Source organism: Clinocottus analis, unplaced genomic scaffold (assembly GCF_023055335.1).
Source record: "Clinocottus analis isolate CAN_PGR_092001 unplaced genomic scaffold, fCliAna1.0.p SCAF_22, whole genome shotgun sequence".
NCBI classification, from domain to species: Eukaryota; Metazoa; Chordata; class Actinopteri; order Perciformes; family Cottidae; genus Clinocottus; species Clinocottus analis.
Window position 1 is genome coordinate 1,798,853 of NW_027175954.1, and position 21,148 is coordinate 1,820,000.

The 21,148-nt window shown below is 42.7% G+C and overlaps 4 protein-coding genes across 5 annotated transcripts in view; 1 reads left to right on the forward strand and 3 right to left on the reverse strand.

The window, feature by feature from the left end:
* Positions 1–1,322: 1,322 nt before the first annotated feature.
* LOC137793005 (cytochrome P450 3A40-like) lies at positions 1,323–5,916 on the reverse strand. 2 transcript variants are annotated; one of them, XM_068588889.1, is made up of 13 exons: positions 5,796–5,916; positions 5,610–5,703; positions 5,068–5,120; positions 4,801–4,900; positions 4,597–4,710; positions 3,890–3,978; positions 3,646–3,794; positions 3,374–3,501; positions 3,206–3,281; positions 2,923–3,083; positions 2,218–2,444; positions 1,895–2,057; positions 1,323–1,604 (listed from the first exon to the last, which is right to left on the reverse strand). In XM_068588889.1, exons 1-13 carry the CDS (start codon positions 5,861–5,863, stop codon positions 1,515–1,517), a joined length of 1,512 nt encoding a protein of 503 aa, XP_068444990.1. In that variant the 5' UTR covers positions 5,864–5,916; the 3' UTR covers positions 1,323–1,514. The 2 variants fall into 2 exon arrangements, with proteins under 2 accessions (XP_068444990.1, XP_068444989.1); XM_068588888.1 differs by having other exon boundaries at positions 4,597–4,900.
* Positions 5,917–7,235: 1,319 nt separating this feature from the next.
* Positions 7,236–12,636, forward strand: LOC137792863 (cytochrome P450 3A27-like). Its single transcript, XM_068588648.1, has 14 exons — positions 7,236–7,306; positions 7,437–7,530; positions 7,610–7,662; positions 7,848–7,947; positions 9,204–9,317; positions 9,424–9,512; positions 9,851–9,993; positions 10,090–10,217; positions 10,744–10,819; positions 10,908–11,068; positions 11,178–11,245; positions 11,915–12,073; positions 12,276–12,438; positions 12,562–12,636. Exons 1-14 carry the CDS (start codon positions 7,236–7,238, stop codon positions 12,634–12,636), a joined length of 1,494 nt encoding a protein of 497 aa, XP_068444749.1.
* Positions 12,637–14,130: 1,494 nt separating this feature from the next.
* Positions 14,131–16,362, reverse strand: gpank1 (G patch domain and ankyrin repeats 1). The gene is made up of 4 exons (XM_068589030.1): positions 15,499–16,362; positions 15,261–15,402; positions 15,090–15,165; positions 14,131–14,659 (listed from the first exon to the last, which is right to left on the reverse strand). The coding sequence occupies exons 1-4, from the start codon at positions 15,931–15,933 to the stop codon at positions 14,218–14,220; spliced, it is 1,095 nt and encodes a 364-aa protein (XP_068445131.1). The 5' UTR covers positions 15,934–16,362; the 3' UTR covers positions 14,131–14,217.
* A 745-nt stretch (positions 16,363–17,107) lies between these two features.
* Positions 17,108–21,148, reverse strand: part of LOC137792784 (zinc finger protein 420-like) — a 5,815-nt gene continuing 1,774 nt past the window's right edge. Inside the window, exon 2 of the mRNA XM_068588493.1 lies at positions 17,108–21,148. This exon is cut by the window's right edge and continues 389 nt beyond it. Coding sequence (XP_068444594.1) covers positions 18,318–21,148 — 2,831 coding nt within the window. The 3' untranslated portion in view covers positions 17,108–18,317.

Sequence of the window (21,148 nt, forward strand, 5' to 3'; positions counted from 1 at the left end):
AACACTATTTAAAAACGCCATCGAAAAGAAAATAGTAGAATAAATCGGGATTTAAAAAGAAGAAGAAAATAGACATATATAATAATACATTAAATATGATAAATTAGATAAAATTCATGTTCAGTTACATTTGGAGAACATCAATGTCAGGCCGCAATAAAGGCACTAATTTTGTTGACATCAGAAATAGAAACAGCCTACTGGCACGGCAAACTAACATTGAAATAAATCATTGTGATCATGGGTGCAGGCTCGGTGTCCTGAACGCAACATCTGTGCACCTCTGCCGATAGGCTGCGGTTATTGTCGTCACACCAGGAAATTGGAGGTTAAGTTCTGTAGTAACTCGACATTTATTTTATGTGGTATTATTCAGAACTGCAAATTCACCACAGTCTTACGTGCCTTTCCTGGATTGCAGATTTCGAATTAATCTAAATCGGAGCAAATGGTTCCGTGGATAAAACAAAAACATAAAAATAATAAAAAAATACATTTTATGAAAATACACTGAAAATACACCAAGAGGGATTACATACAGGTCATGATGTTGTTATTGTATCATACACTTTGGTTCGCTTCACCAATATTCCTAAAATAAATGGTGCATTTAATTGACAGGTCTGGTGTAGTGTCACAATATTTCAATTATGTTCAGCAGATGACATGTGAAATGTTCCTCAATCCCCAAGAACATGTGTTGTCGTTGGTTTGCACCTCAGTTTTTTTTTCTCTTTTTTTTCTTCTTTTTTTTTAATCTCTGCCCTCTGTTTATAAACATGGAAAGAACAAGATGGTGGAAAAACGCGGATAGTGGATCTGTGAAGAAACAGGAACAATGAATTCAGAATGACAACAGAGCATCCACACGAGTGCGCTGTTGTGATATAAAACATGCAGAGACGCCGTCATTATAACATAGTCACAGTAGGCCACTTAATGCACTCTATTAGTGAAATATTTCGTTAAATATTAACTCACTGCCTGATACTTTAATAAACTTCTTTTTTTTTAAATTTTTGTCCTATATTCAACAGCAGGTGGAAAGAAATACACAAACACGTGCTTACTATAATGAAAGTCTGTCAGCCTGCAATAAACATTAGTACTTCCTTTCGTAAAGCATGTGTTATCAGACAAATGTTGATTTAACTGCATGATTACGCAACATCACAATAGTGGGTGGTGCTGTTGCGTAGATGTTTTGTGTTATTTTGTCATTTCACCTGACCTCATATGTGTCTTATTGGGATAGAAATTTCCCTCGTACATTTATTGTAGCCCAGGTAAGTTGCATTGTGCATATAAGAATGACAATGCTCATGAGGAAAACCCTAACTTTATTGTTAACACAGTTTTGACAAAATCACTTAGTTTAGAATATGAGATGGATATTAGTAAATGCTTTAATGGGAACAAAAGAGAACTAACTGATACAAACAGTACTATTAAGCTACTGTGCTTAAAATGTCAATGTTTATAATCCTTTATCTTGTTGATTTTCTTTATTTTGATTAGTTTGAGGATTCAGAACGTGACACCAGCTTAAGTTTGATTGGTCGTTTTGGCATCAGCAGGCCCTGGATGTCCAACTCCAAAGGGATCTGACAGGAAATTACATGTGAAGAGAAAATATTTGTGAACAAAATCAACACAATCAACAAAATATGACACATACAAACAGCTGGCAGTATCGCAAAGGGTAAAACAACACACGCAAGGCCTCTGATCTTTAAACAGACCGACCTTTGCAACAGTCATGATTGGCTATCTTTGGCATTATATAACCCGATCAGATTATATCATTAAATAAAATGTGGACAGCAATACACATATGCCATAAATGAGGATTATTCATTCACCATGAAAAAAACAACAACCAGTGTGCTCTCACCTCAGTCTCCTTACACACAGAAAAGCTGAAACTCTGCAGGATCTCCACCAACGCCAGCTTCATCATCACCAGAGCGAATCGCATCCCAATGCAGTTCCTTGGTCCTGCTCCGAAAGGCATGTACGTGTAGGGGTCAATAGTCTCCTTGTTGTCCTTGCTGAACCTGAGGATGCACACACACACACACACACACACACACACACACACACACACACACACACACACACACACAAAACAATGCATCAATAACAGAAATGATTCAAGAGCTCAGGTCCTTTCTGCTGCAGTTTTGGTAAAATCTAAAAAAAGACACGAATCCTTACCTCTCAGGTTTGAACGCCTCGGGCTCGGGCCACAGGTTAGGATCCCGGTGCAGCGGCCATGTGGGTATCATGACAATCATACCTTTTGGAATCACGACGCCATTTATCTCCACAGTCGCCTTGGCCACGCGCTCCAGACGTGGGGCAATGGGGTACAATCGGAGAGACTCGTTGATGACGCTGTCGAGATACTCCATCTGCATCAGAGCCTGGTATTCAACAGGACCCTAAGAACACAGACACACATGAACGTGACGCATGTTGCTCTGTGCCTGTTGGGTGCGTAAACAAGCACTTTATTTGGTGATTATATATCTATACATCTATGGGTTTGTCATTGAATGTGCTGTAACTCTGTTACGTTGTTCTTTCTGTACACGTGACATCTCTTGCTTCTGTCCGTCCGGGCAGAGGGATCCTCCTCTGTTGCTCTCCTGAAGGTTGCTTCACTTTTTTCCCTACTATCTTTATTTAGGGGAGTTTTTTTTAAATCAGATGTGAGGTCCAGGGCAGGAACGTCTATGTGTACAGACCATAAAGCCCTCCGAGTCAAATTTGTATTTGGGATTTTGGGTTACGCGAAATAAACTGAATTGAACCACAGATGCCCCAAAGGGGCCAACATATAATGAACGGCGTTTTAATTTGAGGCCTTCCTGAGGCCTTCCTCAAATGCTGTCTGTCCTCTTTTCACTCCCACCGCACCTTGTTCGGGAAGCTGGAGTCGATCTCCTTCTGCAGCTGTTCCATGACATGAGGGTTTCTCGCCAGATTGTAAGCCAAGAAAGTGAGAGAGCTGCTGGTTGTTTCGTAGCCAGCAAAGAGGAAAATCATTGCTTGAGAAAGGATCTCATGATCGTTTAAACCTGGCGAGATAGCAAGGAGATGAATTCAGAATAGTGTTTAGTTGTGTTTATATGTGTAAGATACTATACATGGCTGTGTGTGTGTGTGTGTGTGTGTGTGTGTGTGTGTTTGTGTGTGTCACCTTTATTTGCTTCCTCTTTACTGAGGTCATTGTTTTTTTGGGAGTCAATCATCAACTGAAGGAAATCCACTCGACTCTAGAAGTAAACAAATATGAGAGTAGCTGTGATTGTATTTCTGAATCTGCTGATGCAAAGAGATGTGGATGCACATGCACAGACAGTCAGACCTTTTGCTGGCTGTCTAGACGGTTAGACTTGATCTTCTGCAGTGCAGCGTAAAAGAAGTCTGTGACGGACGAAGGGAAGAAGGAAAACTCCATCTTCTCCAAAATTGGACCCGTAAAGGGGAAGAGAGCTGGAATGAAACAGAAAGCAACACATGTATTAAGGACAGACAGTTAAGGGCAGACAGTGGACTGTAAATATTCACAACCCAGATATTTTTGGTTTGGAAAGACAAAATAATAAATAACTGCATTTTATGAAAGGATTTCTGTACCAACAAGGAGGAAGAGCGGATTAAAAAGGTCAAACTTCAGCATCTTCTTTATGTTAGTGACAAAAGGGTCTGAGGGGTTGTTGAGAGAGTCTATGTCGACACTGAAGGCCGTGCTGGTGACTACATCCATACTGTAGGGTCCAAAGAACCTAAAGGGCAAACACACACATCAGAGACTTAAAAAAGACTTAACTTTATACATCATCTGGCACAGGTTTAAATTATTGGGATGACGTGTCCTTACTCTTTCAGCTCTAAGGGCTCATCCTTTTCTGCCTTCTTCTTCATGCAGCTGGTCAGGTTAGCAGAGTGGTGCTTCATTATGTTAAACATCTGAGCCGCAGACAGACAGAAAAACTGACTGAAATACATAAATATATGTATATGAACCCCCTGAAGTCTACTCTGTGGTTAGATTGAGGAAGTTTAAACTGTTATGTTCATCTGATATTCTGTAATCCAATTCCAACAGTGCTAACCCGACACTACATTTTTATTTCTATTAATGTTTTAAGATTGGCTTTGCTTAAGCAATAAGTCTGGTAATAGGGTAATAGTAATGGTTTACAAACAGGAACCTGTTCCTATTTAAATCTGCACACATTTCGATGCCAAATTTCCAAATTATTTGACTGATGATTTCTTATATTCTTTGTCATTTTCTTCCCTTTCACGTGTTAGCCGGGTTAAAGCCGTTGTGTTCTCCATGTTCAAAACAAGCAAACCTTAATACAACATTTGTAAAGTGGACTTTTTTTTTTTTTTTTTTACAACCTAGAAGTATAAAAGACAAATAGCAATAGTTTTTGTTATTTTTGTCAGGTCTTTTCAAATAAAAAAAAAAACAAGTCGTGCTTATGAATGTCCATTTTGTGTATGCTTCTTAATAAACATTTAGAAAGAAAGAAAACTGAAACTCAGAGGAGGTACAGAGCCCAGGGGGCTGCATACCTCTTTCAGTCTTCCTGAGGTGAAGGAAGGCGAGAGGACGCTGCGGATCCTCTTCCACTGGTCATCCTCAGCGATGGACACCGCGTCGTACAGTTGCCCGTTCAGACGGAAGTTCTGCAACAGAGCAACACGTATACCGATGTTGAGGAGAGTCCGAGCAACCGCGACGCGTGACTGAATGTGCTGTGTAGTTGGTTTGCTTACTCTGCGGTTGGTGAAGAGAGAGTAGCACTCCTTTATCAGAACAGCTTTGATCATTGATGGATCTGTGATGCACAGCACGGGCTGATGGCCGTCAAAAATGCTGAATAAGATCAGAATAGAATAGAAAAATAAAGTAACACCAGACACTTTAGATGCATGCAGAAACACACATATGCACACACACACACACACACACACACACACACACACGCACACGCACACACACACACACACACACACACACACACACACAACATGCAGACTTACCCCCATATTTTTCCATATTTCTTAAAGCAATCTTCGTCAAAGTTAACGAATCCCTATGAACAAGAATAATATACAGATTATAAATTGTGAACTTTTAACATGGTGGAACTATTTGTAACACGAACATTTTTATTATTGATTATGACGACTCCCACAGGCACGTGGACGGTTACAGGAATGTTGCTTTGACGGAAATCCGACGTTGTAAAGGCTACTTCAACAAGTTTGAGTAAAACGTAAAAAAAAAATAAAAAAAAGCTGCGTCATTGCTATCGAAGTTACTGAAATATTACAATTTCACTTTTTTTTTTTCAAACCCACAGCCCTCCTCTCACTGGGATTACCATAATTTACCTATTTACATGATATAAATCGACTTTGAGGTTGAGGAGAGAAGGTTTTAAAAAAACGGGGAGTTGTTTTCACCCATCCGTTTCAGAGCAGGAAAGACTTGCTCAACATTAACTTTCCTCCACTTTGCTCCTTGCTCAGCCTGTAAATCTTGGATGCACTCCTTCTGAAAAGTATTTTTTTTTACCAACCTTTTTATATGCCAGCATAGTGCCGAAAAAGGGGATTGGTCGGGGACCGGGGATGCCCATCTTCTTGAATACTCCATGTGGCCAGCAGGAATACCTGTAAAACAAAACAAAACAAAAGAAAGTTTCAGCACACAGACACACAAACACGTCCCATGTGCAATGTGACAAATATCCTCAAACACTTACACAAAGATCAGTGTGATGAGAGCCACCACAAGGGTCCAGGTCTCAGTGGAGAAATAGAAGAAGCCCATCTCTGCAGGTCTTTTCTCTTCCTACAAGCTCCACGAACACCCCGAATAATGACTGACCACTGGTTTTTATCTGCAGGCTTACATCTCGTGTGAGTGAGGAAGTGTGTGAGAGTTGAACCAATGGCGTGCAGGCAGGACAGTGGCATGTGAATCATTGACAGAAAGAGACCAAGCAGCATTTACAACTATCCGTGACCCAAGTTATTATATCGCGTGTGTTAAGAAAGATAGGACCCACGCAAAGTTCAAATTAACAGCTTCAAGTAGTATGTCATATATCCTTCATTTTCTTCTGGATATTATTCTTGCACATTTCCCGCTATTTGTGATTGAAAATGTTTCAGGAAAACAAGACGTTAAGCCATTTTCATTTCTTCTTGGCTCCCTCTACAAGTGACCAACATATAACACAACCCAGTAAACACACTTTTTTTTCTCTCCCTGAAATGAATACTGAAATCTTAATTTAAACACATATATTCACAATCTGTGCTCACACACAGACATGTCGAGGCACATCCAGGCGTGTGTGTGTGTGTGTGTGTGTGTGTGCGCGTGTGTGTGTGTGTATGTGCGTCAGAAACTGCAGCACGATGTGTTATCGTGATTTTAACTGCCATAAATATTATTTATCTCATTATTTCATAGGCGTGTTTACATATTTGTCTTACTCGTTTCTTGAATATTGATTTTGTTTGTATTTCCATGTGGGAACTTTCTTTTATCTTTGTGCTGGGACACATTTCCTGATTACAGGCTCCTGGAGACACGTAGCGGTGGAAGTCTTTTAGTCCTCTGCTAAAGGATTCAAGACTAATTTCTCTCGTATTTTGTATTGTTTTCCGATTGGACTCATTTTGTTGTGTGCAGCCTGCGAGGTTCGTTCGTCGTCGTTAATGATTTGTCGCGCATAATTACGTGTTTACACGTTTATCGTGTAAAGTGATCGCAAACGTGTTTTGTATGTGAATTGTATGTTGAAACGGTGGATTGAGGACGGGGGTGTTTGCACGCCGAAGAATAAATCCATCAGTGCCAAAGAACTACGGCCTGGTATTTCCTGGAGGGAGTGACAGTGATTGCACAAGACTGGAAGTGGCTGAAGGTCTTTGCAGGACAGTGAAAAGCAGCCACACCTCCTGCACATTCAGGCAAAGAGCAGTGCAAACCTGGCCGAAAGAGAGAGAGAGAGAGAGAGAGAGAGAGAGAGAGAGAGAGAGAGAGAGAGAGAGAGAGAGAGAGAGAGAGAGAGAGAGAGAGAGAGAGAGAGAGAGAGAGAGAGAGAGAGAGAGAGAGAGAGAGAGAGAGAGAGAGAGAGAGAGAGAGAGAGAGAGAGAGAGAGAGAGAGAGAGAGAGAGAGAGAGAGAGAGCAATGGGATACCTTCCAATCTTCTCGGTGGAAACGTGGATTCTACTGATCACGTTAATCTGTTTTTTTGTCATGTAAGGTTGTTTTTTTTTCGTACTTCAGGTGACATTATTGCACCAAGTCGCCCACGTTTTTGAAAGCACAGTGACTTGACTTTGAGATGTGGCTTTTAAAAACATGACGTAATGCTTTGCTGTTCTGTAGATACGGCAAGCGGCCTCATGGAATATTTGAGAAGTTAGGGATCCCAGGTCCCAAGCCGTACATGTACTGGGGCACAATCGCCAGGCACCACCAAGTCTGTAAATCTTTATACATTCTTTTATTGTTTTTCATTTGAATAATTAGCGATGATACATATGTATTTTCTGTCAAAGGTTTACTACGAGGATGATGTCCAAAATGCTAAGAAGTATGGGAAAGTATGGGGGTGAGTCTATAAAGCTATTTACAGTATTAAGAATGAAGTCACAATTATCATTCAACTGTCAACCCCTCACTTGTCTGCTCATGTTAGCATTGTTATTAATGCAGCAAATACTCTGTCTTGCTGCAATGACGAGAGTTTTGCACTGAATTCCCAGAATGTGAATGTGTGTTTGTGTAAATGTCCAGAATGTATGAATTCAGGAAGCCGATGCTGGCTGTGATGGACCCTGAGATGCTGAAAACCATCCTGGTGAAAGAGTGCTTCACTTACTTTACAAACCGCAGGGTGAGAAGAACTCACAGGATTAACCAAGAATAGCACAAAAGACCCTTTAAAGAGGGACACGTTGTGAGAATGTGTCTTCAAAATGGAAAGTCAAGTAGTGGCAGGTCTTTGGTTTTAAGTTCTGAAAAAATCGGCAGCTGGTAGTAAAAATCAATGTTGCATTGTATGCCGTTGTGTTACGTCCACGTCTGTCCAAAATGTCATCACTTTGCCATTTTATCCTATTAGGAATTTGTGTGAAACTGTCAAAAAATAGCAAATGAATTCTTGAGTTATTAGGGCCAAACGTTTTAACAAATACTTAAATCAGTTGAAACTAGAATACAAGTAGACGTGTCCAAATTCCTGAGATATTGTACTTAACAATGGACGGACAGACGGACATTTGGGAGGCAAATAACAAGTTTATTTCTCAAAGCAGCAGGACACTTTAGTTTTTAGCAAAGGTGATTCAAACAGGAGTAAATATCTGTAACTGTATCCACATGTAGTGCTCTAAGGCAGCGGTCCCAAACCCCCGAGCCGCGGCGCGGTACCGGTCCGCGGCTCGGTCGGTACCGGTCTGTACAGAAAGGATGAATGAATTTTAGAAAAAGAAAGAAAAAAAAAGTAAGTTTTTTTTTGGAAAAAAAAAATGTCAGGAAAATGTTTTATTTTGAAAAAGGTACCGGATACATCCATCTGTGCGTCTAAATCTCTGCACACACGTCAACTCTGCCGGTATTCTGGTCTAAAATCAAAGCAGAATATCCTGAGAAAAGCTCAGGGCTCCCAGTAATTCGGCGTAATGGTGAGTTGTATATTTATATCCACTTTATAATTGCTCTATGCCGGCCGTATCTTTTTATCACGTCATATTTATTCCGTCATATTTATTCCGTCATATTTATTACGTCATATTTATTGCCCACACCGTGAAGGCCGGTCCGTGAAAATATTGTCTGACACAAAACCGGTCCGTGGCACAAAAACAAGGTTGGGGGCCGCTGCTCTAACGGACCAAACAGCAGCCGATGTGAGATTAACAAAATAATTATTACATTTCCCATGATTGAAATAAAAGAGCATCACTCAGTGCAATAGTGTGCTCACGCATTTCACGCATTTTGAACAGTTTTCGCACAACAATAAAGCACTGTGGCCTTGAGGAATCAACGATAAATGAGGCTGTGGCTCCACAGACAGTGCTCTGAAGAGCTTCTCTATAAATATGTGCACTTGTAAAACACACGTCTTCTGACCACTTTGCCCTTTAGAATATACGCCTGAACGGGGAACTGTACGACTCCGTCTCTATTGCTGAGGATGATCAGTGGCGACGGATTCGTAACATCCTCACACCGTCCTTCACTTCTGGCCACATAAAAGAGGTAAAAGTTGGCTATTTTCTTCATTTCTTCATCTCATATTTGGGTACATTCATGTTTAAATCTTCACCTTTCATGTACTTCTATTAATTTTGCACTTTTGTCAAAGATGTTTAGCATCGTAAGAAACATTTCCAGCAAACTGACAGCCAGCCTGCAGTCCAAGGCACACAATAATGAAGTTATTGCTGTAAAAAAGTAAGTAATACATGGTTAATAGCTGTGATTGTTAGTTTTTTTTGCACCCTCACAGAGATTTTGCAGCTTTTTAACAACAGCCCACTACTTAATATGGCATTGGTATTGGTATGAGGTGGTTTTTGTCACCTTTAGATGATGCCAGGCTGGCTGTATCCCTTTGTTTTCAGTGTTTGTGCTAAGCTAAGCTAACTGAACGCTGCAGCTTCATATTTTTCATGCAGACATAAATGAGTGTTTAGTGACCAACCTTCACTGCGCTACGATATGAAACGTGCAGAGTCTGGAAATGGAGGTTGAGATGAAAGTCTGTGGTTGCTGTGATGTGTGTATTCCAGCTTCTTTGGACCGTACAGTATCGATGTGATGGCGAGCTGTGCATTCGGTCTGGATGTGGACTCCATCAACAACCACTGCAGTCCCATCATCGACCACGCCTTCAAGTTTTTTACAATCCCCGTGTCTGTCTTCCTTCTCCAAGGTGCATCACTGCTTTCTGACTTTCTCTTCTTTACATTACAGTAAAACAGTGTTGAGTGACTAAAATCACAGTTGTGAACGCCCTTTCCCTCCACAGGGTTTTTCCCTGTACTTCTTCCTCTCTTTGAGCGGCTGGGTTTCAGCTTGTTCTCTAACACCTCGATTGCTTTCTTTACAAACGTTCTGGAGAAGATCAGAGCCGAGCGCACAGGGAGCTCACCCCAGGTCTGGACCACACACATGGGTGACGAGCGGTGGGCGATGGAGATCAAACACAGACACCAAGGGGTTAAAGCTTGTTCTAAAAATGAGAGTGAATGACGTAACCTTCGTTAAACCTGGAAAGAGAGAACAACTTTGAATGTTGTGTTCACAACAGAGCAGTTCTGAATGTGACGTCGTCTTCACGCTCGCTCATCGTTTTGTTTTAATAACACACAGGTATCAAATAAATCACGGGGTTTGATAATCAAAACCTGTTGTGATCGTATTGTGTTGGGCCCATGTTTTAATAAAAGTGCTAAAAGGCACTAAATCAGCCTCGAAGAGAGATTGTTTTGCCAACTGTTGTTTCAGAGGAACACCAACAACCTCCCTATGTGTTGATAAAATAAGAAGCTGGGCATGACTTTGGTTTACTTTTCCAACAAAATAAACACACAAATCATGTGAATTCAATCCAAATATTCCCAAAGGTCCAGTGCTCATACATTTAAGTGTCCACATAACTTATTATCTGATCCTTTTTCAGAATTCGAGAGATTTCCTCCAAAATATGATCAACTCTCAGACTGCGAATAAAGCCAGTAAAGGAAAGCAGAATAAAGGTAATTACTCATACTTACATACCGAAGCACAAATGTGCACTCAAATGTATTCACACCAGAGGTTCACTTCCCTCCCTGCTCCTGACAGGTCTTACTGATCATGAAATCCTGTCCCAAGCCATAATGTTTATGTTTGCTGGTTCTGAGACCAGCACTACCACTCTCGTTTTCCTGGCCTATAACTTGGCAACAAATCCCGAAGCCATGAAACGGCTTCAAGAGGAGATCGACTCCACTTTCCCTGATAAGGTAAACCAGAGGTTTGTGGTGCAGAAGTCACTCCCTGCACTTGATTTATGAAACTACAGTATTTAAAATGTGAACTGTGTTTAATCAAAAGCGTGATTTGTGACTGTAGGGTGCCGTCCGATATGAAGATCTGATGCAGATGGAGTACCTCGACAGTGTCGTCAATGAGAGTCTGAGGTAATGCGCCTTTTTTCTTGTGCTACTTGATGCTAACATGCAAACACATAAAGAAATGTACATGCTACTGTTTAGCAGGCAATGTCCTTTTTTTCCCCGTGTTAGCATGCTAATGATATATTATAATGTTTAAGAATAGCTGAGGTTGATGGAAATGCTGTTAATGTAGCAGGTGTTTGGTCAAAAAACAAGAGTACTGAACAAATCAAAACAATTTCTCCTGATGATGAAATTCAAAAAAAGGTCATGGGATCAATTCATCCTCAGCGGGACATAAATGTCTTCACCAAAATCCATGATAATCGATCCAATATTTCATGCCACAAGAGTTGCAAAAGAGAGAGAGAGAGAAAGTTCTTCTCTTGACAATAGTTTAACACACTTAAACACTCTAGCACGCTGTCTTTATCTTTACCTCACACTTAATTTAATACACATTGCACTGTTGTTGTTGTTGACTGTTGATTGTTGTTTTGTGAAAACATTCCTGACAAATTAACAATTTCTGATTCTGATAGCTTCCTTTTTTTTAAAATGATGAACAGCACAACAAGGAATTCAAACGTAGCCAGTCACTGAAATGAAAACAGTCTAGAATACAAGTTTAGGTATTGAACATTTACTCCGATAAAGACAAAGTATCTTATAACAGTCTTGTTTGGTCAAAAGGCTCTACCCTCCGGCTGGACGTCTGGATCGAGTCGCCAAAGAAACGGTCAAGATCAGTGGGATCACGATCCCAAAGGACATGGTTGTGATGATTCCAGTCTACGCTCTGCAGCGTGACCCTGAGCTGTGGCCGCAGCCGGAGGACTTCACACCTGACAGGTAACTGCTGCAGAGTGAATGTGTCTTCTGTGTGAAGGTTTCATAGTGACTCAATCCGTTATACCAGTGAGCTACAATAGATTTTGGGAATTATTTCCTATGCAGAGTGGTGAACGCATTGCTAAAATTAAATAATTTCCAATTATTCAAATGTATAAAAAGGACGCCTTCTGTTCTTTGTCGCTGCCTTGTTGTTTTTCAGGTTCGGTAAGCAGAGCGCGCAGAGCGTCAACCCGTACGCTTACATGCCCTTTGGGGTCGGGCCAAGGAACTGTTTGGGGATGCGATTTGCTCTGATGATGGTTAAACTGGCTTTGGTGGAAATGTTGCAGAACTTCAGCTTCTCCGTCTGCGCAGAGACAGAGGTGATTATATTTCAATGCATACCGAGGTAGACATGGCCGCCGTGATTCGTTTTGACTTGACAAGCCAGATTTGTAATTTGAGCGATCACAAGTTATGATTGAGTGAATTTATCTTTTCCACAGATCCCTTTGAAGATGAATCCCAAAGGTTTGGTTGGACCCTTAAATCCAATCAAACTAAAGCTGGAGACGCGTTGAAATCACCTCAATTAATGTGGACGAGTCCCACGAGGGTGAAGTCAGAGAACGATGTCTCTCAAGGCTGAACCGTCTTTTAAGTGTATACTTTTTCTGACAACTTTTTAAAACTATACATTTTCAATCTGTCCTAGAAGCTTATAATCTGACCTGAATCAAAACACTCAGTCTTGTTGAGTTTTGAACAAGAACACGATTAGTTATGTGCGTCGAACATTTTTTTTTTAACCGTTTGGGTAATGATCCAAATATGGTGAAGATTAGATGGAACTTTAAATAAATATTTTTTTCAAACAGTCAAAATGTATGTCAAGAAGATAAAAGGACACTGTTAATCAAACAACAATAATTCATGTGTTTTGTGCAATATCTAAATGACCAAAATGATCAGTTATGTGTAGCATAATTAATAAAGGGAGAATCCCTTATAAATACGATGGTGGTTAAAAATACTGTTCATAGTGCTTACTTAATACTTTGTGAAGCCGGTTAAGCAGTTCAACACAAGTCTATATCCACTTTCAGTTACAATTTGGATTTTTGCATGTCTCTTAAATTTAGGAGGAAACTTGAAGGACATCCTATTATATTAGTAGTAGGACCAGTAAAGGACCAGCAATCAACCCGGAGATTAAACTTCTAATTACTGAGCCACATGCCACTCCAAAGTTGAATGGAAATTAAAGAGGGTGAAAACACTAGTTAAAAAGTAACAGGACAGAATGACCAGAAACATACCTAATATAATGCAATACGCCGGCAATAAATACTTAGATAAATGACCAGTTCACTACTTTAGTCGTCTACGGGATGACTCGGATATATGAAACTGAACTTCTTTTCTTTCCTCATTAAATGTTTTCCTTTTTCTACTGGTTGAGTTTGTTCTCATCAGCAGCGAGGGTTGAAAAGGACAATGGATGTTGCATCTTGTAGACCGTAAAGTCCCCAGATTGTTGGATTGGAGTACAATATATATAGTGTGTGTTTTCCTGGTCACACAAAAAGCTGTGCTGGAGCTCAGATGGCCATCTGTTATCTTCAGGAGAAAGGAGTCAACAATCTAGACTTATGCAAGAACATGCAAGGAGGTTTTACGAGGCCATGTGTAGGCGATAACACTGAGATGACATGTGACTCAAACACACTATTGTGTTAAACACAAGACAGCTCGTATCATAGATCATGAACCAGGATCAGGGTTCACGATATGTGTATTTTTTTAAATAAATTAAAATAAAGTCCACTGATGTCACCTTTTTGAAAGTCAAGCGAATCAAAACAACATTCATCTTGCACTGAGTGAACACAAACATGATACAGATTAAATCAAGCCAAAGCCACATTTGGGAATTGCACAATCAGAGTCCATATATGGACACAGCATGAGCTCTGAGATAGTCAAGGTATTCATATTGCTCTGTGGGAAACCACTTTCCAGCTGCTTTACAAACACTGGCACAGTTTAAAGTAAATAAAAAACAGAACACAAAATGTCTGTGTAATAGATACTTTAATGTTTTGGAGAAACTTTTGAGATCTGCTGGGAGAGGCTTGAGCAGAAGTCCCTGTGAGCCAGCGTCAAAGATAAAAAGAGGCTCGGAAATCTCTTTCCCAGTTCTTGTCTTTTAGCTCTTTTCTCCTACTTTCTACCTTCCTTTGTCCTTTTCCTTCTCTGTCCTCTTTCACCTTAGATTGTGGTTTCACTGCGTCACAATCCCTGGGTTGGAAGTGAGTGACTTTGGCTCTTTTCATGTGTCCAAAGCCCAGGCCTTTCTGGTCTCTCTTCAGCACAGTTGGCACTGGCTGGTGAGGCCCCTCCCCCTCCGGCCCCAGTCCCGAACCCGGTTTCCAGCCACAACGGACCATCATCTTGTAGCTGTTGCTGGAGGGGGGGAGGCAGTAGTAAGGAGTGGGCGGAGCTCGCTGCAGACTGAACTGATGGAGAGTGGAGGACTCGTGTGACGACAGGCTGTCGCTGTACTCGCTACGACACACAGCGCACCACTGAGCCGGAGGGGCGCTGAGGACCACCAGAAGAAGAGACAACAGTAGTGAGGAACAGATTAACAGTTTCAGTCAGGTGCCCGCATGTGCAGCCATTAACACAGTATTTGTTTGCTGCAATAAATTGTCCTAGTCATACTGGCCATTAACAGTTTCCTTTTCAATGCCCTTGTGATGCAAGTGATGGGGACACAACTGTTGTTTTGTGTAAACAATTATACTGAAGTAAAGTTACTATGAGGCTTGGGCAGTTTGAGTGTGGATACACAATGAAGCCCTTTCACAAATAAACATTTACATGATTATTTACCATCTCTCCAAACTCTTTCTAACCGGAAAATGTTATCTCGCCGAGTGTCTCATTTCTAAGTGGTTGAATATTTGTGGTACAGTAAAAAATACTAGTACTGTCATCATCTATTACACAGCCAATGTGAAATGCTAACCTGTAATCCGATTGTGCGTCTCTCTGTGTACGACTCCCATAGCTCTCCAACTCCTCCAATACGTCATTGTGTCCACCTGCGGGGGACACGCACACACACAGATATGAATGAATTCAACTTCACTGTACAAACAAGCACAGAAATCCAGAGTTATTAAGAAGAGTTGCACACCTTCCAGCGCCAGGTCTTTGGCATCCCTGCCCTGAGTATCCACCACTCCGACCCAGGCTGCCCCGCGTTGCAGCAGCAGCCTCACTGCAGCTCTCTGTCCTGACCAGCTTGCACACATCACCGCCGTCCAGAAGTAAGTATCCTAGAAGGGAATCAATCAGGACTCAAAACACTAATACAATATTTCCCAATAATGAAAACACATTGAGCTGTAAGTATTTTTTTTTTTTTTTTTTACCTGGACGTTGATGTCGACCCCTTTTGAGAGAAGGTCTTTGAGGCCAGAGGTGTCCCCTTCATGGGCACAACGCAGCAGCCTGAGCTCCAGGAGCTTCATGGTGCTTTCTGAGATGACGGCCGCTCTTCTTGTGTCACGGTCACCACTAATCCCACTTTGAGTGACCGCTTGACCCGGATGCGTCTCTGCAGCCCTGCTGGCTCTGCTCCTCGCTCTGTTCCTCTGTTTATTCCGACGCTCTCTGCCACACTCCTTCTCTCTAATTGCACTTCTCCCCGATCCATCTGGCTCTTTACCCTCTTTCATTAGATTTTCATAGAACCTCCTGACCTCTTCTCCATTAAGTGCACTGCTCGTTTTGGAGGTCGACAGTTCGGCTGTCTCGATGCTGAAAAGATCCTGCCCGCTGGCAGGATAAAAGCCTAAACCAGCCATAAGGGACGCAGCCTCACCAAGTTAGAAGCTCAACCGGTTCCCTGCTACTTCAACGCGTCAGTAATTAACATTAATTTCACACATATTTCACCAAATATAAGTCACAGTGCGTCTATGTATCTTAATACTAAGAGTAATACAAAGGTTAAAGCCCAGCCTTTGTTGCCATAGGAAAGAAGTTAACGTAAGCTAGCTCTGCTATCTAGATGTGAGCTAACATGCTAGCTAGCTTTAGCTTGGCATTAGCGTTCGCTTTACGAAAACCTACTAATTCAAGATGCAGAAGTTTCTTCATTCGGTCACGTTACGTCACTTTAAAAGCGTGATCCAGGAAACATCAACTCGAAACAGACCTGACTAATTTATTTACTGTAACGAATATATCTATCTACTTCTCTTAAAGCTAACGCTAACTTCGTCTGTTGTCCCTCTTCCTTCCTCTTTGTAAACAGAGCAGCGTCACGTGACTCGCTGTGAGCGCTGCCACCTGCCGGACTGGAGGAGGCTTGTTTTCTGTTGGACTTGAAAGAGGTGTGTAGGAAGGTGCATTTTTATCAGATAAAATATGCTTAAAAAATAGATTCTCACATAACATTGTGCAGTTATACAATGTCTAGAGTCTTCTTTTTAAAAAATTTAGCATAATTTTTGACTTACATTTGATCCATTTAATGTTGCTTTAGTTGCTTGTATATTGTTAATTTACTGTATATCTTACACATTTTGATCAAAAACAGGAAGGACATAATCAAATTATTTTACACACTAGTAGTGTAATGAAGTAGTACAGTAATGTATATTGGATGTATGCTAGAGTTTTATAGTTTTATCTCCCCACAGCACACTCATGTGGACGTTTTAAATAACTTTTACTGGTGGTGTTCCTGCTCCTTCATTGATCCATTTTCAGATTATCGATCATCTTGTCCTTCAAATACTATTATAATATTTTACTTTGTTTTGCTTTTAGTTTTTGATGAATTAATAGCTCAAAGATTCTTTTATGAGGTGAAAAAAAAGTCTTACATTATAGTACATAACTTAAAACAGCTCTTAAGGCCACAAAATATTTATATTTACATGTTGTAAATGATCTATTCTCGTTTGCCCAATTGAAAGTAAATTAAATGATGCAGCGTACACAGTTACAACAAACTTTCATAAACCTCCTAAAATGTGTTAGCACAGTGAATAATTGTTTTATTCTTATGGCACTTTTCTAAATGACTGATTACAGAGATGGCTAAATGGAAATATTGTAAAAAAAGAAAAGAAAAAAGAAACAAAACAAACGTGACCTTATGACAACAGCCTGTGGCAGGAAGGACAACAAAAAATATTGAAACATGACTCCTGACATCAGTTAGTGTCATTTGAGTGACCTTGATTATATCCAGTTTGTAGCAAAGCGAACAGTTGGAGGTCAAAGTACCATCAGCATGCACGACTGTGTGTTTGTTGGTAAACCGAGGTGCTGCAATGAGAAAGCTGAATAAAGAGGGCGCGTCAGGCACAGGGTGAGCGGGACGCGCTACGAGGACTAAAGTTCCCTTAATGCAGAGCTTTGGTACTTAGTGGTAATGTGCAGGATAACGTCTGGGTATGAAGGTTGCAGAAAACAACAGCAGCTACTAACGGATAGGAAGGAAAACAGAAGAGAAGACTTGTAGTGCACCGAGAGATCAGTGGTTTTGCACGTTTTAGTCCATTTTGAAGGTTGCTGTTATACAGCATGTGGAGTCTTATATATCAGATTACCCCTGAAAGCACCATCCATGATCCATAATGTAAACGTTTTTTCACTTGAATCCATACTCCACTTTACTAAAATGTTTCCCCATTTTATTTATACGAAGCCTTTATGAATTCTTTGACTTGTTAAACATCAGAGTTTGTAGAAAAACATGTTAATACTCCTTAAAATGTAGTAAATAGTCCTTGTAATGCTTATTAATATAATAATAAATGATACTTGAAACTGTGTCAGTGGCGTGTTGATTTTACAGAAATGCATGCTTTCTTTTAAAGGAAGGTTTTCTGTTTATGTATTTTTAAATGTAGAGCACTTTAAGCTACATTAAATGCGCTATATAAATAAAGAGTATTATTAATAATATTGATTGTGCAATGGATGAAAATTTCAAGGATTCACTTTTGGATTGTATTCTAATCTACAATGAACAACATCTGGGTTCTCTTGATTCACCATCCAAATCTTTTTTTAAACATAAAAAAAAAAAAAAAATCACACCTCTTAATCATTTCTGAACGTAGTGTTCATGGCAGCCTGAATCTTATACTTGATCAAATATTGTGAGTAATCCGAGTCAGTCGATATCAAACATGCAAAACCACTGGCGCGATCATTCAAATGCAGAATCCAACTAGTGGTATTTACTGATGTGTCTGTTCCGGTCTCCAGTCTGTGTGAACGTCTGTCCGCACTGCGGGCAGGAGTACGGCCTCTCCCCCGTGTGTATCCTCATGTGAACGTTCAATTTGTCTTTGCTTATGAAGCGCTTGTTGCAGCACGTGCACGCGTACGGCTTGTCGCCCGTGTGGTAGCGCTGGTGCATCTTCAGCTCCGTCATGCGGCCGTAAGTCCTGCCGCACTCGGGACACTCGTAGCTGGGCCGCACCTCCATGTGCTGCCTGCTGTGCAGCCGCAGCCCGCTGGACGACCGGAAGCTCTTGCTGCACTGCAGACACTGGAAGGGCTTCTCCCCGGTGTGGATGTGGATGTGCAGCTTGAGGCTGGCGGCCGAGGGGAAGCCGTTGCCGCAGACGGCGCAGAGGTGCGGCCGCTCCCCCGAGTGGATGCTCAGGTGCTTCTCCAGCTTGTTCTTGTTCAGGAAAGTCCTGCCGCACACGGGGCAGTTCATCGGCTGCTCCCCGTCGTGGGAGCCCATGTGGTCCGTCAGCTCGATCAGCGTCGGGAACGCCGAGTCGCACCGCGTGCACGAGTACGGCCGCTCCCGCTTGAATTTCCTGTGCTTGAGGCGGTGCTGGTCGAGCTCCTCCCGCTCCTCGAAGGTCTCGATGCAACAGGTGCACTGGTACGGCCTCTCGTCCGTGTGAGTCCGCAGGTGATACTTCAAAGCCGTTAACTTCAGGAAGACGCTGTCGCAGTGCGGACACCGGGATTCCCGGCGGTCGTGGACCATGACGTGCCTCTTGTAGTGCGACAGCTTGACGAAGCGCTTGCGACACAGAGAGCAGTAATACTGCTCGTCTTGGTGGCCCTGCTCGTGCTTCTTCAGCGCGTACTCCACCTTGAACTTCTTCCCACACGTCTTGCAGGCGTAGGACTTTTCGTGAACCTCCATGTGCGTCTCCAGTGCTTCTGGACTGCCGAAGGTCTCGTTGCACTTCGGACACGTCCCGCTGTTTTCTTTCACGTGGATCTCCATGTGTTTGTTGAGGTCTTCGGAGAAGGCAAAATTCTTCTGACAGTCGGGGCACATGTAGACCTCTCCGTTTGTCGCTTTGCGATGGGTCACTATGTGCCTTTTCAGATGATACATTCGACCGAATACTTTGCCGCAGTCGCTGCAGACGAGGCTCCGGGGGCCGGCCGAGACTTTCTTGTGCAGTTTGAGGTGACTCACGAGCGCCGCCTTCTCCTTGAACTGTTTGTCGCACGCGAGACACGTCAGCCCTTCGACAGCGTGAGTCTTCTTGTGCGCTTTCAGCTCCAGCCAGCTCCCTAAACTTTCCCCACATTTATCGCAGATGTACTGGCCCAAGCCGTGCTGCTTCCTCAGGTGCCGGGTCATGTGGTAGTACTGGCTGAAGGTCATCGCGCACACCGGGCAGCTGAACGGTTTCTCCTTCGTGTGCATCCTCATGTGTCTGGCGAGTTTGTTCGGCCCTCTGAAGCGCCGGCCGACGCAGATGGGACAGAAATGGCCTTTCGTTTTGGTCTCGGACGCAACTTTATCTTTCCGTCTGTCTCCATCGTGAGATTTCCCTCCGTCAGCGTCCTTCTCTTCCAGCTTGAGATTCACTTTGGACTCTTTATCTTGAGAATCACCATTGTCGGAGTCTACGTCACTCTTTTCAATATCGTCATTGCTGTGATCACGTGTATCCCTGTTACGTGATTCGATGGTTTCTTTGTTCTTCACCTGGACGCTGCGCTGAGAACCCCGCCCCTCCGTCTGGGTCGAATGGCCGTCATGTGACGCGACGTGACTGCAAAACGCGTCGTTGTCGGTGAATTTTTCACGACAGTCGGGACACGACAGAACCCGCGACGCGTGCGTCCTCTTGTGACTTTGCAGCGCCGCAAAGCTCTCCAAGCTTTTCCCACACGTGGGGCAGATGTACCGGCCCGCCCCGTGCTGCTTCCTCATGTGCCGGGTCATGTGGTAGGACTGGCTGAAGGTCATGACGCACACGGGGCAGCTGAACGGTTTCTCCTTCGTGTGCGTCCTCATGTGCCTTGCGAGCTTGTTCGCGTCCCTGAAGCGCTTGTCGACACAGATGGGACAGGTGGGGCCTTTTGGTAAAGACGGGCAAAAGTCTTCATCGTCGTCGTCGTCACTCACATTGTCGCAGTCTTCCTCCTCCATCCTCTGTGATAACGGCGACAAGGCTGCGTTATTTTCATTGCCTGCTTTACGGCGGGGTTCGCCGACACGCTTGGACACTTCCTCATTTTCACAATAATAAAGCTTACTGTCGTTGCTGTAATTGTTGATGTCTTTGGATCGAGCTGCTCTTGTTGAGGGTTCAGTCCAGCCTGGTTGTGTGTGGGTTTTTGGCCTTTCCTCCCCACGCCGAGGCCTCCCTCTTTTGCGTTTTAATGGAACAGAAGTCTCTAAATCATCTCCGATGTCCACACTGACCTCGTGAAAACCAAACTGTTTGGATTCATTTAAAGCCAACTGAACCTCTTTGCCAATGACCAACGCCTTGTCCAGGGTCAGCGTTTCTCTCTCCAAGAGCAGCCTCTCTCCGAGTTGTGGGCAGTTTGTTTTCTCAATCAGCTGATCCAGAATGAGCTCGTCCTGCAGGTCTCCGTAGTTGCAAGGCCGCAGCAGCTCTTCCAACGCCGACACGAAAAGATCCACGGCCTCTCCGGGCAGCTGCGCCCGCTGATGAAATTGCAGGCGGCGCATCTGAGAGCCGCGATCGGAGCAGAAGTAAACGGTCAGCGCGGAGACGGCTGCTATGTAGGTGGTCTCACCCGGCATCAGCGCCGTGAAGACGC

Excerpts from the sequence above, each read along its gene's own strand:
- LOC137793005 (XM_068588888.1), bottom strand. The coding sequence starts at position 5,863 with ATGGGCTTCTTCTATTTCTCCACTGAGACCTGGACCCTTGTGGTGGCT. Across the intron at positions 4,901-5,067 it reads AAATATGGAAAAATATGGGG|CATTTTTGACGGCCATCAGC; the intron begins GTAAGTCTGCAT and ends GATCTTATTCAG. Across the intron at positions 3,502-3,645 it reads TCCGCTCTTCCTCCTTGTTG|CTCTCTTCCCCTTTACGGGT; the intron begins GTACAGAAATCC and ends GTTTCATTCCAG.
- LOC137792863 (XM_068588648.1), top strand. The coding sequence starts at position 7,236 with ATGGGATACCTTCCAATCTTCTCGGTGGAAACGTGGATTCTACTGATC. Across the intron at positions 7,663-7,847 it reads AAGTATGGGAAAGTATGGGG|AATGTATGAATTCAGGAAGC; the intron begins GTGAGTCTATAA and ends GTAAATGTCCAG. Across the intron at positions 12,074-12,275 it reads GAGGACTTCACACCTGACAG|GTTCGGTAAGCAGAGCGCGC; the intron begins GTAACTGCTGCA and ends GTTGTTTTTCAG.
- gpank1 (XM_068589030.1), bottom strand. The coding sequence starts at position 15,933 with ATGGCTGGTTTAGGCTTTTATCCTGCCAGCGGGCAGGATCTTTTCAGC. Across the intron at positions 15,166-15,260 it reads CAAAGACCTGGCGCTGGAAG|GTGGACACAATGACGTATTG; the intron begins GTGTGCAACTCT and ends TGTCCCCCGCAG. Across the intron at positions 14,660-15,089 it reads GACGCACAATCGGATTACAG|CGCCCCTCCGGCTCAGTGGT; the intron begins GTTAGCATTTCA and ends GGTGGTCCTCAG.